The sequence below is a fragment of the Ochotona curzoniae genome, unplaced genomic scaffold (genome assembly GCF_017591425.1).
Source record: "Ochotona curzoniae isolate NIBS_2020 unplaced genomic scaffold, NIBS_Ocur_1.0 contig_883, whole genome shotgun sequence".
NCBI lineage: Eukaryota > Metazoa > Chordata > Mammalia > Lagomorpha > Ochotonidae > Ochotona > Ochotona curzoniae.
In genome coordinates, this window is record NW_024466599.1 from 17,612,325 (window position 1) to 17,628,884 (window position 16,560).

Consider the following 16,560-nt stretch of genomic DNA (forward strand, 5'->3'; position numbering starts at 1 on the left):
GGTCTTCTGTCTGTTGATTCACTCCCCAACCAGCCACAATGGCTAGAACTAAGCTGATCTGAAGTCAGAAGCCAGAAGCTTCTCCTGGGTCTCTCATGCAGGTGCAGGGTCTCAAGGCCTTGGGCCATTTTCCTCTGCTTTACCAGGCCACAAGCAGGGAGCTGGAAAGGAAGTGGAGCGTCTGGGATGCTGGTGCCTGCAGTAAGAGGATTAACCAGCTGAGCTACCATGCTGGCCTGCATATTTTCATTTGTATTGAGGAGTTAGTTAGTTAGTTAGTTATTTGAAAGGCAGAGTTAACAGAAAGAGAGCCTCCATCTGCTGGCTCACTCCCCAGATGGCTTTCATAGCTACAGGTTGGCCAGACCAAAGCCAGGAAGCCAGGATTTTTTCCAGGTCTCCCAACATAGAAGCAGGGGTCGAATGTCTTGGACCATCCTCCACTGCTTTCCCAAGCCCATTAGCAGGAAGCTAAATTGAAAATGAAATGGCCCGGGCAGGAACCAGCAGCCATAAGGGATGCTGACATCACAGATGGTGGCTTAACTCACTACACACAATGCTGGCCCCTTCCCATAGTATCATCTTATCACTTAACACCCCAAGTAAGATTTTATGATAATCTCCATTTTCCAATAAGACTGAAAAATTTAGATATAGATAGCATAAAGCTTTTCAACTCTAAATATGATTCTTATACTGCAGCAGCAGCTTGACCTGGAAATGTGTAGACTCTAGCCACACCGCAGCACAAAATCTCAATTGAAATCTGCATTATGGGAGTGGGCATTTGGCACAGCAGTTAAGATGATACTTCAGATATCCACATCCAATATCCAAGTACCTGGGTTCAAGTCCCAGCTCTGCTCCTAATTCCAGCTTCCTGCTAATGTGTACCTACAAAGGCAGGAGGCAAAGGTCTAGGTACTTGGGGCCTACTCACCCATACGGGAGGCCTAGAATGAGTTCCAAGCTCCTGACTTTGGCCTGGCCCAGTCCTGTCTACTGCAGGCATAACGAATTAGCATAAGGAAGCTTGCCCTCTCTTGCTTTGCCTTCCAAAAAATTTTTTCTAAGATTCTTTCTTAATTTTAAAATCTGCATTATACCAAGACTTCTAAATGATTCTTCTGCATATTGATGTGTGAGCCTTGGTTTAAATAACTTGTCCAAGTTGATACAACAAATTATAAAGATCAAATCCAGATTTGTGTGACTCAAAGTCTGTGTTCAACCACCAGCTAACAATTATGTCATTTTCTTAAACAGGGTCCATAGTTATTGTTATGGTTACTCCAAGCTGCCATTTTAAAAGCCTACTTTTTTCCCCATTTTGTCTTTCATAGGTTATTAAGGATACATATGAAAGTTATTTCTCTATTAGCTTTATCTGTACACTATCCTTTCACATTTTGATACAAACATACAAAATATACACAAAAAAAGAAAACCTTGCATATGTGTCATGGGTATTCATTTTAAAATTGCAGAGTTTGTCAGAAACTCTTACATCAGAAAAGAAAACCAGTCAAAAAACAGTAAAACACTATGCTGTGCTATCATTTAGAAGTCAGTCACTAACACTATTCAACTCTATTTGAAACTGAATATGACTAAACCAACCACTGAATAATTCAAACATCAGTGAGTTAAAGATTTACAATGACGTGCAGCCGTCACAGCTCAATGAAGTCCATCAGGAATGTAGTGGCAATTGCTGGTCAGTGACTAAAAAACTGCCAAATAAAAGGTCCTTAACAGCTTTTTTTTTTTTTTTTTTTGCCAAAAGGTGGATCAACTTGGAGAATACATTAATTAATTGATAAGTTTTACAACTCTCTGATGCACAGGACCAAGTACAATACGCTTTTACCACAGGCCAATTTTAGTCCTGTCGAGCAAGTTCAGAAGCAAGAATGACCACAGGCATTTCTCAATGTCCAAATGCAACTCCAAGGAGTCTTTGTAGGCAAATACCCTAGTGTCTCTCAAAATAATTTTCTTTCACAAAGTGATATTCAACCAGACTTCAAACAAAACCTAATTATAGCTGACTAGTTTGTAACAGAAAACAAATCTTCTGTCTTTAATTTCTAAAACACATACAAAAGCAAGAAACTAGGTTATGCTCTGCAAGACAGAAACATTTTTAAACAAAGTTTCTACCTTCTATGGCACAAAGACTCACAGGTACAAAAACAGAAATTTCCCCCTATTTGTCCAAAATAGACATTTTATATAGGAAAGACAGATTTCAGGACCAGCATTATCTTAAAAGTACTTAGCATCTTTGAGGGAGAAACTTTTCTTAATATAGGTCCCAAAGACTGCAAAATATAACAGGTAATTTTGTTTACATTTAACATTAAACATGAGCAGCAACAACAACAAAAGAACTTAAGTAAAATCAAAAAGTTCAACATGAAGGACAGAGGGCTTCCTTCATCTACCCAGCATTCTCAGAGATCAGTGTGAAAAAGGAGAGGAAGCAAGAGAGGAAAGGGGTGAAAGATGTGAACATACAAGTGAAGAAAACAGTCAACAAGCACCGGAAATTATTTCATATTTGGACTAATAGCAATGGCAGCCACTGGCCAAATGTGACTATGTACTGTAGTACCCGTGAAATAAAAATGCACTTCCTCAGTCACTGCAGCCCCTTTTTAGTGGATAAATGACCACATACCAGTGACTAGTGTTTTCCCACCCTGAGGAGTACCAACATAAAACATTTTCATCATATTCTCCTAGACAAACCACCACCAAAACTGTTTTGCTATTATATTAAAGCATAAAAACAGCAAGACTGATAGAACCCTGAGGCTGGCACTGTGGTTCAGCAAATTAAACCATTAAACCACCGCTTGACAACAGTATGCTTTGTCACAGTGCTGGTCTGAGTCCAGGTTGGTCAGCTTCGGATGCAGCTTCTTGCTAATATGCCTGGGAAGGCAGCAGCAAATGGCAAAGGGTCCCTGCCACCAATATGGGATCCCTGGTTGGAGTTGTTGACTCCCAGCTTCAGCCTGGCCCAGTCTTGGATGTTAGGGCCATTTGGGTAGAGAATGAACTGGAAAAAGGAAGATATTGCTCTTACTCTTCTCTCTCTCTGTTGCTGTGTCTTTCAAACAAAAAATAAATAAATAAATCTCTCTAAATATATATATGTACACACACACATATATATTTGTATAGATAGATAAATAGATGCACCCTTTCAACTAGAGAAAAGGGAGAAAGTAGCAACTTTCACATTTTTAGAAGACAATATAAATTGGTGTCAAGTCTGAAAGACTTAAAATAAGAAGTTTACACCCTCTATTCTAACTGTTCTATCCACAAAAACTCATAAACTCATACATGCTCAGATGTATGCAGTAAAGTTTTTTTTTAAGATTTACTTTATTTTTTTTTTATTTGAAAGATAGTGTTACAAAAAGGAGAAGAGAGATTTTCCATTCACTGATTCACTCCCCAAATGGCCCCAGTGGCTAGAGCTGAGCCAATCCAAAGCCAGGAACCTTCTCTGGGGCTCCACGAGGGTGCAGGGACCAAAGCACTTCAGCCAATCTCTGATGCTTTCCTAGGTCATGATAAACAGGGAGCTAGATTGGAAGCGATGCAGCCAGGACTTAAACCAGCACCCAGATGGGATGCTGGCGTCACAAAGATACAACTAATTCACCACCATACTGGCCTCACAGTGAAGTATATGCTACAAGGTGGAGGCAGGAGACAGGGACACATTTATGGCCTGTATGCCCAATAATCATAGATGATGCCTAAACAAAAACAACGGAGTATTATAAAGCCATTAGAGAATGAAACAGGCATTAAAGTAATGGCCTGAAAAGACAGCCACATGTTCATAAAGGAAAGCAGTTACAGTACTTCATGACAAGCTCATATAAGCATACCTTTTTGCATATCTGGGATAAGAAGTACAGAGGACTATATTTAACAAACTATCAATCATAATTCACTTCAGTAAGTTACTATTTTCACTAGTTCAGTATGTAGACTCTGACTTATCCATGTCCACCACGTGCCATCTCCAGAATTTACACTTTATACACATCTATTACAATTACATGTCAATTTCTGGGGGCAGGAGTCATGGCATAGCAGTCTAAGCCTCCAGCAGCGGTGCTGGCATCCCTTTTACGGGAACTGGCTCAAGTCCTAGCTGTTCTGATTCAAACCCAGCTCCCTGCCATGGTCCGGGAAAGCAGTGGACCTCTGACAGAAGCCCCCAGCTTTGGACAGGCCCAGCCCCAGGCACTGCACCCACTTGGGGAGTAAACAAGCAAATGGAAAGATGGATCTCAATCTCACTCTTTCTCTCTCTTGTCTCTCCTTCTCTCTGTAACTCTTTCAAATAAAATAAATCCTTAAAAGACCAAAAAAAAAAAAAAATCTACTTTTCAACTTCCCAAAAAGAATGAGCCTTTATTAAAAACTCAATTTAAGGCAAGTAAAATGATCTTAAGTCATATGTGAAGAATTCTACACACTGTACACTCAATAACATGTTAACAACACTAAAAACAGAAATCACATTGCACTAAAAATACTGAACTGGAAATAGATATTAAGCAGGGATGCCTACAGCCTGGTTCAAGCCCAGCTCTGCTTCCCATCCAGCTCCCTGCTAAAGTGCCCTGGAAAGCAGAAGATGGCCCAACTACTTGTAACCCTGTCAACCATGGGGGAGACCCAGATAGAGTTCCTGGCTCCTGGCTCCTGGCTCCTGGCTTTGGCCAGTTCTGATTACAACCATTTGAAAGAGAAACTGAGTGAATGAAAGATCAGTATCTCTTTCTCTCTGTTCTCCATCACTGCTTTTCAAATAAATAAATCTTTTTTAAAAAAATACTAAACTGGGGGGTTGGTATCATGATACAGTGGGTTAAGCTGCTACGTAAAAGCTTGGCATCCTGTATTAGAGTGCCATTTTGAATCCTGATTTCCTTTGCGTCCCACCAGTCCCCTGCTAACGTTCCTGGGAAAGCAGTCAAAGGTGGCCAAAGTGCTTGGACCCATAGCACTGTAGTGGAAATCCTGGAGAGAATTACTGGTTCTTGGCTTCAATCTGCCCCAGCCCAGACACTGTATGAAAGATTTCCTTCCCTCTCTGTTACTCTTTCAAATGAATCTCAGAAAACAAACAAACAAACAAACAAAAACCCCAAAGTGAAGGCTCTGAAGGCCAAGAGGCGGTTTTGAAGCCCGGTGGCGCAGTGGTTAAGGTCCTCGCCTTGTACGCCCGGGATCCCATATGGGCGCCGGTTCTCTTCCAGCTCCCTGCCTGTGGCCCGGGAAAGCAGTCGAGGACAGCCCAAAGCTTTGGGACCCTGCACCCGCATGGGAGACCTGGAAGAGGCTCCTGGCTTCGAATCGGCATAGCATCAGCCGTTGTGCTCACTTCTGTCTCTCCTCTCTGTATATCTGCCTTTCAATAAAAATAAATCTTAAAAAAAAAAAAAAAGATGTCCACAGCCACAAGAAGACATGCATGTTACTCACTTTCCATTGGCTCAAACTGTAGCCCCTGTGGTGACAGCTCAAATACCCTTAGAAGACCGTCCCTAGGAGAAACAACCTTGATTGCCGTAGCATCATCAGGTTCTCCCTGACAGAGTATGAAGACAGAAGACAACACACTCATGTTCACTGTGGATGTCAAGGCAGAAAGCATCAGCTCAAACAATCTGTGAAGAAGCTCCATGACACTGATGTGGCCAGTCAATTCCCTGATCAGACCTGACGGAGAAAAGGAGGCAGACATGCAGCTGGCTCCTCATTATGACGCTCTGGATCTTGCCAACAAAACTGGGATCATCTAAACTGCATCCAACTTTCTAATTCTAAAATATGTTTTTCACCATTAAAAAAAATCACTAATCTATACAGTATATAAAATGAGAATACCCTGCTGAGATGCACAATGAAGGAATGGGGCAATATTCTGGTGCAGTACGTTAAGCCAGTGGTAATACCAACATCGCAAACCAAAGATGGTTCAAGTACAAGCTACTCTGCTTTTAATCTGACTTGCCGGTAACAGGCAGAGGATGGCTCCTGTACTTGGGGCCCTACCACTTACAAGGGAGATCTGGAGAGAGTCTGGCTCCTGCCTTCAGCCTACCAAGACCGTGCTGTTAAGGGCACATACAGACACTCCAGGAAAATGGGGCCTGACATGGTAGCCTAGTGGCTAAAGTCCTCGCCTCAAACACGCCAGGATCCTTGGAACCCTGCACCTGCATGGGAGATTCAGAAGAGATTCCTAGCTCCTAGCTTTCAGATAGGTGCAGCTCTGGCCATTGTGGCCACTTGAGGAATGAAGCAGCAGATGATGATCTTCCTCCCTGTCTCTCCTCCTGTCTGTATATCTGACTTTCCAATAAAAATAAATACTTAAAAAAAAATACCTTTTCCTTTCTCTAAGTCACCCTGCTTTTCAAGTAGCTGAAAATAATAAACATCAAAGAAATGTTTTATTTCTAAAAGTTAACAAGAACACAGAACAGAGATCATAGGTCAGATGCCTACAATGCTGGTTCCTCTTTTTTTTTTTTTTAGATTTATTTATTCTTATTGGAAAGTCAGATATACACGGAGGAGGAGAGAGGGAAGATTTTCTGTCTGCTAATTCACTCCCAAGTGACTACAATGGCCAAAACTAGGCTGATCCAAAGCCAGGAGCCAGGAACCTCTTCCAGGTCTCCCATGTGGATGCAGGGTCCCAAGGCCTTAGTCCATCCTCGACTGCTTTCCCAGGCCACAAGCAGGGAACTGGACAGGAAGTGGGGCTGCCGGGATTAGAACCAGTGCCCATATGGGATCCCAGCACATGCAAGGAGAGGACTTGAGCTGCTAGGTTACCACACCAGGCTCCATGCTGGTCTCTTTCTAGATAGATTTTGTAGTAGAAAAATTAATGTTCTTTCACTTACAACAAAACTGCAGTTTCGTAAGAGTAGATCACATCTGAAGCTGAGGACACATTAAGGACCTCTGCCATCTACACAATATTCTCAGCTCCTGTCAGAACTCTACAATTCTAGGATAGGATTGCCAAGAGCACCACCCTTATAGAAACTTTAAACTCCAGTCTCTAAAAACAATTTTCCCATTCCAACGAGCTGAGGGGTTCATGGAATTTCAACACAGGAATGGGAAAATAGTAGAAATACTTACATAAACTTTACAGTGAAACATGATAAGAAAGATGATCACACTCCAGCTCCCTGCTAATGGCCTGGAAAGCAGCAGAGGATAGCTTAAGTCCTCGGGACCAAGCACCCATGTGGGAGACCCAAAAGAGGCTCCTGGTTCCTGACTTCAAATCGTCTCAGCTCTGGTAGTTGCAGCAATTTGGGGAATGGCCTGTTAGATAGAAGAGCTTTCTGTCTCTCCAGTCTAAATCTACCTCTCAAATGAAAATAAATAACCAATGACTACATCACAACTGCCAGAGACACAGGGAACTGGAATGCCTTCGGAGCCGCGAACTCAGAGGACATCCCCTCCCCCTCCTTTTGGACCTACTACATGGGATGGAAGAAGCCCGAATCCTTCCTCATAGAATCCAAGGTCATCGGAACAGCCAGGAACCCTGAGCGGTCCTCAGAATCAGAACAGTAAACTTCCTTCAGGACAAGGGAGAGGAGCTTTCTCTGGTCCTTACTTAGTTTCAACTCTGGGTCCCCACCCTCTGCAATGACCATCAGGGTCGCTCCAGAGCACCCCCTCCAAACACACACACACACACATACACACACAAATTGGAATAGATAAGCAGAGAACAACAAGGAAAGATTGGTCAGCATGGACTCACACATACCCTACTAGGTAGAACACAAAGAACAAGTACTCCTCACCAAAGTATGAAAGATTTCTAGCACTCCCCTCCTAAACTGTTTTGCACCTCAATTGTGAAAATGTCATTGAAATAGTCACAGGATGTTAAGAACTTACACGTAATTTTAACATATTGTTTACTCAACACTATGTCAATTAATTCCATAACGTTATATATTGTTGCTAATGGGGGTTTTGACTGATCGGGATTTTACTCTTTTGGCCCTACCTTCAGACCAGAGAAGGTCTCCCAAGAAGCAGTTGAACTTATCTGGACAATAAGATGGTGGCTTCTATGCTTGGTACATGCTTACAATGAAGAAATCTCAACTGAACCTGAACCGTGGTTACACAACAAGGTGGAGGAATCCACCATAGAGGGAGCGTTAGGGGAGGGGTGGGGGGAATCCCAGTACCTATAGAACTATGTCTCATAATACAATGTAATCAAAAAAAAAAATAAAGAAAATAAATAAATAAATCTTTAAAAAAAAAACAAAATTATGTATCCAAGCAGTATTTCAATTTTTAGTCCATGTCCCATAAAATGTTTTCCTACTCTAATTTTTTATGTGTTCTATAAACCAGGATTTTGCCAGTCTTATTTTCTCATTTGCAGTATAGAAACAGATGTGGGGCTCAGTGCAGCGGCCTAGTGAGTAAAGTCCTTGCCTTGAACACACTAGGATCCCATATGGATGCCGGCTCTTTTTCTTTTTTTAATTTTTTTTTAATTTATTTTTTAAATTTTGAAAATCTTAACATAGTTAATTAGGGTAAAAAGGGTCAAGGGCTACAGGAAAGTGGGTAAGACTATTATTTTTCCAAATTGTTTCCTTCATGTTTAAAGGCAGGTATTAAGGGAGAAGGCCCACCCAATTTCCCACCTTCCCCAGGTCCCAGATGTAGGGTATGCTCTGAGGTTCTTGCTCAAGTGGTTTTGATATGTCAGCAGTTATGAATCACTGCCAATCTTGCCACTCCAAGCACGATGAGGTCCTTGAAGAATCCACTGATTGACATAGTCCATCATGGAGTCTCTGTTTACCCCATATTTCGCTGCCAAGGTATAGCTGAGATGGTTGGTTGACTTGTTCTGTCTTCTCTCTTTTCTTGGTTAGGGTTCTGAGTCCAGCATTCCAATTGGGGAGATCTCCAAAGAAACTTTGTCTGAGGTGTTCTCAAACCAGATTCTTGTATGTACTAGCAAGTACAGGGCCCAGCACAGTCCATGGCCCTGATCAGCTGGTGGTTGCAATTGCTGGGTTGGTTCTGTTTCCACTCCCGACTTCCACTGGAACCAATGGGTGTTGCAGTCCAGCCTGGTGCTGCCCAGCACATACTTGATCCTCACATAAACCAGTGGGAGCTGCAGCCTAGTTGAAGCGACCTGCAATAACCCCCACCAGGCCCGCCCCCTACCCTGGTTAGCCAGTATGTGTAGCAGTAATCCAGTCTGTCCCACACCCCATTCCACCCCAGCCCCCGTCTTAGTTTTATGTCCTCCCGTGGAAGTGGTAACCCAAGAGAGATGAGCCCACTCTTTCCCTCCCAGGCCTCTCCCACTCCCAGATTATGCACTCTCCAGATAGTTCTGTGGTTTGACTTGACAGAACTAGCCCCCAGTGCCAGCTTCTTCCAGCTGATGCTGTGGCTAAGCCCAAACAACCCTCACCCACTCTAATTTTGTTTGCACCAGTAGGAACAATCATCCCAGCCTGGCTTTTCCCTGATCTAGTCCACGTGAGGCGCACAGGTGTGGTAGCCCTGCCTAGTCTGGTCTGCCCCCATCCCAGCCCATGCTCTCCTGCAAGAGTAGCTGTCCAGCAAAGGAACCCTCCCTTATTCCCCTGCCGGCTCTACCCCCTTCCTTCCTTGTTCTCACACTGGTTGGGTGCTGCGGTCCCTTCCGGTACAGGCAACCTCACCTTGGCATTCCATATTGTGCACTAGTCTTTGTTGCAACTGAACCTGGCTCAACCCACACTGTGCTGGTGCTTGGATTTGCCAGTGGATGCTGGTTCTAATCCCAGCAGCCCCAGTTCCCATCTAACTCCCTGCTTGTGGCCTGGGAAAGCAAAAACAGTCCAGGACGGACCAAGAGCATGGGACTCTGCACCCTCATGGAGACCGGGAAGAGGTTCCTGGCTCTTGGCTTCAGATCAGTGCAGCATCGTCCATTGCAGTCACTTGAGGAATGAATCACTGGATGGATGATCTTCCTGTCTCTCCTCTCTGTATATCTGACTTTGTGATAAAAGTAAAAATAAATATTTTAAAAGAAATGTTGATGGTTATAAAAAAAAAAAAAAAAACAGGTGTGCTCTGTGTTTTTTCAACCTGTCCCCTCTCCTCTGGCCCAATCAACCTACATTCATGACCTCAGCAGACTCCTTTCCTTCTTTTTAAAAATATTCTTCCCCATTTGGAGCCTGAAGGATGGCTCCCACAAAGAAAGGCAGCAAAGAGATGCCAGCTGCCGTCAACCAGATGGTGACCGGGAGTGCACCATGAACACTCAACAAGCGTGTCCAGTGTACGGGCTTCCAGAATTATTTCCCTCAGCCACTCAGAGAGATCTGGAAGCTTCTCATGAAGGAGATGGGGACCTCAGGAATGTACACTGACATGAGGTTCAACACAATAGCCCAGGCCACATGACATCCTGAACACATCCCTGAGATGGTCCAGAAAACACAAGGAGGATGAAGACTGTCAAACAAGCTTTGTATTTTGGTTACCTACGTAGCTGTCACCTCTCTCAAAAGTCAGTGCAGATAAAAATTATTGCTGATTAAACTGACACACACAAAAAGAATGATAGCGGGACCAACACTGTGTCTTATAGGTGAAAGTTTGAGTCCCCACTGTCCCATTTCCAATCTAGTTCCCCACTAACATGTGTAAGAAAGAAAACAGTGGACAAACTGGACTACTGGACTCAAAACTCCAACCACTGGGAAAATCACAGGATCTAAGGTCTGACCACAGAGTGCATGTTTCAGAACCGGGCCACTTCAGCTGCTGAAGCCTGTGCAGTGGATGTCATGCCCAGATGCACATGGGAGACATGACAGATCCCTGAGGTCCACAAAGGACACCTAATACCATGGAAGCCAGAACAAAATGAACAAAATAAACAAAATGAACAACACTTCTGGCCAAGCTCTGACAGTAGTTATCTGGGAGAGTCAAAACTCTGAGGTGGATTATGTCAGCCAATGGACCTTGGAAGGATTTCCTCAAACCTGGAGCAATGAAATCAACAGCATCTCAGAAGTATCAAAACCACTTAAGCAGTGTCCTCAGAACATGCTCCACTTCAGGAATCCTCAGATGACATCAAGCAGCCATCCCATAGCCCTGGGCACTACTGTAGTTAAGACAGCTGGGACCGGTCCTTCACTCTCTCCTCCCCTTTCCCCCAGATACAGGAAGAATAGAATGGAAGATTAGAACCAGTTGTCTCAACCAGTTTCCCCTATTCCTTGATCCTTCCCACCTAATCAGTGGTCCAAATGGGCATGCACCCTTCTCAACAATGTAAACATCATCAAAAAATTATGGGGGAAAAATGCAAATAGTGGAAATGGTCCAAATCCTAGGGACCCTGCCACCCGCATGGGAGACGTGGAAGAAGCTCCTGGCTCCTGCTTTTGGCCTGGCCTTGGCGTGGCCCAGTCCTAGCCACTATAGCCACTTAGGGAATAAATCAGAAAACTGAGGATCTTTCTCTCTCTCCTCCCTCTAGCTCTACCTTTCAAATAATTTTTTTTTTAATTTAAAGGCCTAGCACAGTAGCCTATTGGCTAAACCCACACCTTGAATCCACTGGGATCCCCTACGAGTGCCAGTTTATGTTCCAACTGTTCCACTTCCCTTCCTGGAAAGCAGTCAATGATGGTCCAAGCTTTGGGACTCTGCACCCACATGGGAGACCCAGAGGAGGTTCCATATTCCTGGCTTCAGATGGGCTCAGTTCCATCCGTTGCAGCCACTTGGGAATGAATCAACAGACGGAAAATTTTCCTCTGTCTCTCCTCCTCTCTGTGTATCTGACTTTCCAACAAATCTTAAAAAGATGTAAAAGTTTTGTTATTACTTTGCTGAAACTCTCTCCTAAAACATTTGACACTGTAATATGTAGGAAAAGCTGGAGCCAGCGCTCTGTCATAGTATCAGCACCCCATATTGGAGCACTGGCTTGAGTCCTGGTTGAGCCACTTCACATCCAGCTCCCTGCCACTGGGCTGGGAGATCAGTACAAGATGCCCAAATGCTTAGGTTCCTGCTGCCCATGGGGGAGACCCGGATGGAGATTCTGCTTTCAGTCTGGTCAGTCTCAGGTAATGGAGCTATTTGGGGAGTGAACCCACAGACAGAAAGATCTGTCTCTCACTGTCTTCTTTCTGTGTCACTCTACCTTTTAAGTACTTTTAAGTCTTAAAATCACTTCTCCTGGTCCTCTTCTATTTATTATTATAATCTTTTTTTAAGAATTATATATGGGCCTGACTCTAGTAGTAGCCTACTGGCTAAAGTCCTTGCCTTAGACGGGCTGGGGTCTCTTATGAGCACCAGTTCGTGTTCCAGCACCCAACTTCCCATCCAGCTCCTTGCTTGAAGCCTGGGAAAGAGAACTGCCCAAAAGCCTTGGTACCCTGTACCCATGTGGGAAACCCTGAAGAGGCTTCTGGCTCCTGGTTTTAGATTGGCACAGCACCAGCTGTCGCGGCCATGTGGGAAGTGAACCAGTGGAGGGAAGATCTTCTTTTCTGTCTCTCCTCTGTACATCTGACCTTCCAATAAAATAAATAAATAAATAAATAAGATAATTTTCTTAAGTTCCTATTTTTATTGGAAAGGTAGATTTATAAGAGAGGGAGAGACAGAAAAATAGAAAGATCTTCCATATGCTGGTTCACTACCCAAGTGGCCACAATGGCTGGAGCTGAGCCAATCCAAAACCAGGAGCCAGGAACTGCTTCTTCTGGGTCTCCCATGTGAATGGATGCAGTTCCAAGGCTTTAGGTCATCCTCCACTGCTTTTCTGGGCTACAAGCAGGGAGCTAGATGGGAAGTGGAGCAGCTAAAACATGGACTAGTGCCCACATGGGATGATGGCACTTGTAAGATGAGGATTAGCCAGTTGAGCCATTGTGTCAATTTTCCTCAATAAACTTTCCCAAAAACATAACCAGTTAGGGAATGAAATGTGCAAATATAGCAATTTATTATAAGAAAATTGAAACAGATTAGAGTCACACTAATTCTTCCTTTCTGTCACCATCTCATAATGATTAGACTATTTTATCCAAAGAGACCATAATTCAATAACTACTCTCAAGATCATAGAAACATAATATTAATTAACATAATTAGGGTTGATGTCTGCTTACCTATAATTAAAATTAACCTGGCTTCTTTTATTAAACAGGGAAAAGTCTTGAAAAATTCATGAGAAAAGCTATCTGTGAAGCGGTAATTTCATCATGAAAAAAAATCATTTTTAGCATTTATTTCTTTAATTTTATGAAGATGGACGGTCAGTGAAATACTCAATAGCTTCCAAGTGCCTTTATTTTTTTCACTTTTCACATTTCCACCTAAACCAGAAAGACAGGTTGAAGCCTCATCAACCCCCTAATGCATAATGTTTACAAAACACATGTCCCCGGTTTACAAAATAAATGCACAAGGTTGAATAAATAGCATGACCCAAGATGTGTGGAGGCAAGCAAACAAGAAAGACTAAGCAGCAGTATATCAAAATGTCAAAAGATGTAGCCTAAGGAGGAAATACAGGATTTTTAAAATTTTTCTTCTTTGTACTTATTTATAGTCCTTCCCAATTTATGATTTTAATATTTGGGGAGGGGGAAGAGTCTCATTCCACACCCACAGGCTCACTTGCAAGTGTAATTCCACGTTGTCTGAGTTATTCCGGACAGCGTTCAACCCACCGCCAGCGCCCGCGCGCCTCTCACTTCCCAGCCCTGAGCGGCTGCCGCGCCCTCAACGACGAAATCCACTTCACTCCCTCCTCCTATGTCATCTCTACGCTTTTAATGGTCGCTTTTTATAAACACAGCAAATGTCCTCAGTAAGCCTCGATATTCCACAGGTCTCAATCTACCCCTAAAACTTCTTTACAACAAAGTGAGAAACGAGGAGGAGGAGAGGCGGGGAAGGAGGGGGCATCTACTTTGCACGCCTACGGCAACTTAGTGCGGCCACCTCCACTTTGGCGACGGACAAGTGGAGGCCGAGCAAACTACACGTCCCGCCATGCATTGCTGCCTTGTTCTGAGTAGGTCTCTACGGAAACAGGAAAAAAAGATCCTACAAGTCCCACCTGTTACTTCGTTTCTAAACACCTCCTGCACTTTCAGGCTCCCAACAGCAAACAAAAACAAAAGCCTGGGGACCTCGCGTCGGCTCCGGGAGCCAGAGGGGTACAGGGGGGCTCGGGGCCGGACGGCTGGTCCGCCGCGGCGGGCCAATCCTGCCGGGCTGCCGGGAGCGCTCCCCACTTCTCTCCGGGGCTGCAGGCACGCACCAGCCTGCTCCGAGCTGCATGCAACGGAGAGGAGGGGGTGCTCGCCAGCCCGCAGCATGGGGACAAGAACCGGTCACCCGGCGAGCACCCACACACAAGACTGCCCCGCTCCCTGTCGGGGTGCTCCCACAGAGCGGGGAGCGACGACGACGCGACCCCCCAAGGCAACAGCCCCCAAACACCCAGAGGACTCGTCGCAGACGCTGGGAGCAGCCGCCAGCCCCGCCACCGCGACCTCCTTCCGCCGGGGCGCCTCCATTCCCGCGGGGACCGCCACCCCGACGCTAACCGCCGCCCTCTCCGCGCGGTCCGCTGCCCCCTCAAGCCGGGGTCGCTGGGGCCAGGGGACCTCCCTTCCCCTGCGACTGGCGGACGGCAAGGGAACGAAACCCTCCCCCGGCCTTCCCTTCGCTCCCTCCCCCTTACCGTCTTGGCGGCCTCCGCCCAGGTCCTGCCCTTCTTCCTACGGCCCTTTTCCCTCATGTCGGGTCTTGAACTGACTGGGAGGCTCCCGAGTCCGGGCTCCGGCCGCCCTCCCTGCCTGCTCTGCCCTGCGCTGGTTTTTTTTCTTATTCTTATTATTTTATTTTTTTTCCCGCAGTGTCGGGAAAGGTGGGAGAAAGGGGAAGTCAGGCCGGAGGAGCGCCCAAGCAGAGGAAGCGGCCGGGGGTGCTGCGCGGGGGGGGGGTCTATGGGGCGGCCGGTCCTCCTGCTGCCGTTGCTACTGCGACCGCCGCTGCCATATTGGGTTCTTACTGTACAGGCAGCCGCTACGGTCATGTGACCGCTCCCGCGCGGCCGTCACTACTGTACGCAGCCGGCAGCGCCGCGCACGCGCGCGCGCCCCCGCCTCCTGCGCCCCAGAGAACCAAGCCGGCGCTTCGCCACGCCCCTGCCCTTCCGCTCTCCGCCTCTCCCCCGGAGCGTGCGCGTGAGGGAAGGCCGCCGGCGTGAACCTGCCCGCGGAAGCGGAACTGGAGCGCGCCGGTCGCCGCAGGGGGCTCTGGCAGACGTGGGACCTGTTTCCTCAGGGACGGCCGGTGCCAGCTGCTCCTCCTACGGAGACCCGTGCTTGGGTTTTCTTGTGTGTTGGTCCTTGTCCCTGTGGGTTTGCCACACTTCTCATCCTCTTGTTCACCCCGTTTGATGGAGGACAGCGGATGAGTGATCGGCTCAGAGCCCTTTTCGCGTCTCTCCTCAGACTGAGAGGACGTTCTAGCGCGTCACCAGGAACTTTTATGTGAATCCTTTCATCAAGGGCAGAAATGGTGTGTGTGTTTATCTCGGTGAGCTCAGCCCCTGGCGTAGTGCCTGCAAGTGCCAGGCACCTGGTAAATATTTGCGGAGTGGTTCAGCAGCGGTTGTAGTTAGAAACCATTATTGCTATTGTCCGTAATTGCCCCCCCTTGGGAGACCGGGCAGCGGCAGTGTGGCGTCTTGTTCACGGACTGTGTCTCTTATTCTTCACAAAGTGCTCACCTCCCCGCCTGCGTGGTCCATCTGCTTCCAAACTATCCGCTGAACTTAACGATAGGGTTATTTGAGGGAGGGGCTGCTGTGAGAATAAAGAAGAGTGGAAATGATAATGGATGAGTTCCAGGACCCCTGCCAAGATGAACGTGTGTGTATGTGTGTGTGTGTGTGTGTGTGTGTGTTTGTGTGTGTGTGTGAGAGAGAGAGAGAAAATTTATGAAGATTTGTAACTATTTCCTAGTTTTACAGAAGGGTTATGTTAGACCCAAAGACCAAATAGGATGAATAGGGAATTCGAGAGTCCACACAGATATCTATATTTGTATTTTCTTATGTCATTGGTGACACAGTCCCTTTTAGACAGTTGAGTGTATTTTCACAAATTTCTTTAAGTCAGCTCTGGCAGCCAATACTCCCCCTTGCAGCCCGGGCACCGTATATGAGTGCCGGTTCTTGTCTCAGCTACTCCTCTTCCCATCCGGCTCCCTGCTTGTGGCCTGGGAAAGCAGAGGAGGATGGCCCAAAGCCTTGGGACCCTGTACCCGTGTGGGAGACCCGGAGGAAGCTCCTGGCTCCTGGCTTTGGATCAGCTCAGCTCTGGCCATTGTGGCTATTTGTGGAGTGAACCAGCCAGTGGAGGATCTTTCTCTGTCTCTCCTTCC

The 16,560-nt window shown here is 45.9% G+C and overlaps 1 protein-coding gene across 4 annotated transcripts in view; it reads right to left on the reverse strand.

Moving 5' to 3' along the window:
- Window positions 1-15,172, reverse strand: part of ASXL2 (ASXL transcriptional regulator 2) — a 136,583-nt gene extending 121,411 nt beyond the window's left edge. For 2 of the 4 annotated variants that reach the window (XM_040992934.1, XM_040992932.1), the window contains exon 1: window positions 14,852-15,167. In XM_040992934.1, the coding sequence (XP_040848868.1) occupies window positions 14,852-14,908 (57 nt within the window). In that variant the 5' untranslated portion in view covers window positions 14,909-15,167. Of the gene's footprint in view, window positions 1-14,851 lie in introns of all 4 variants that reach the window. The other 2 variants (XM_040992936.1, XM_040992935.1) reach the window with 2 other exon arrangements.
- Window positions 15,173-16,560: the final 1,388 nt, after the last annotated feature.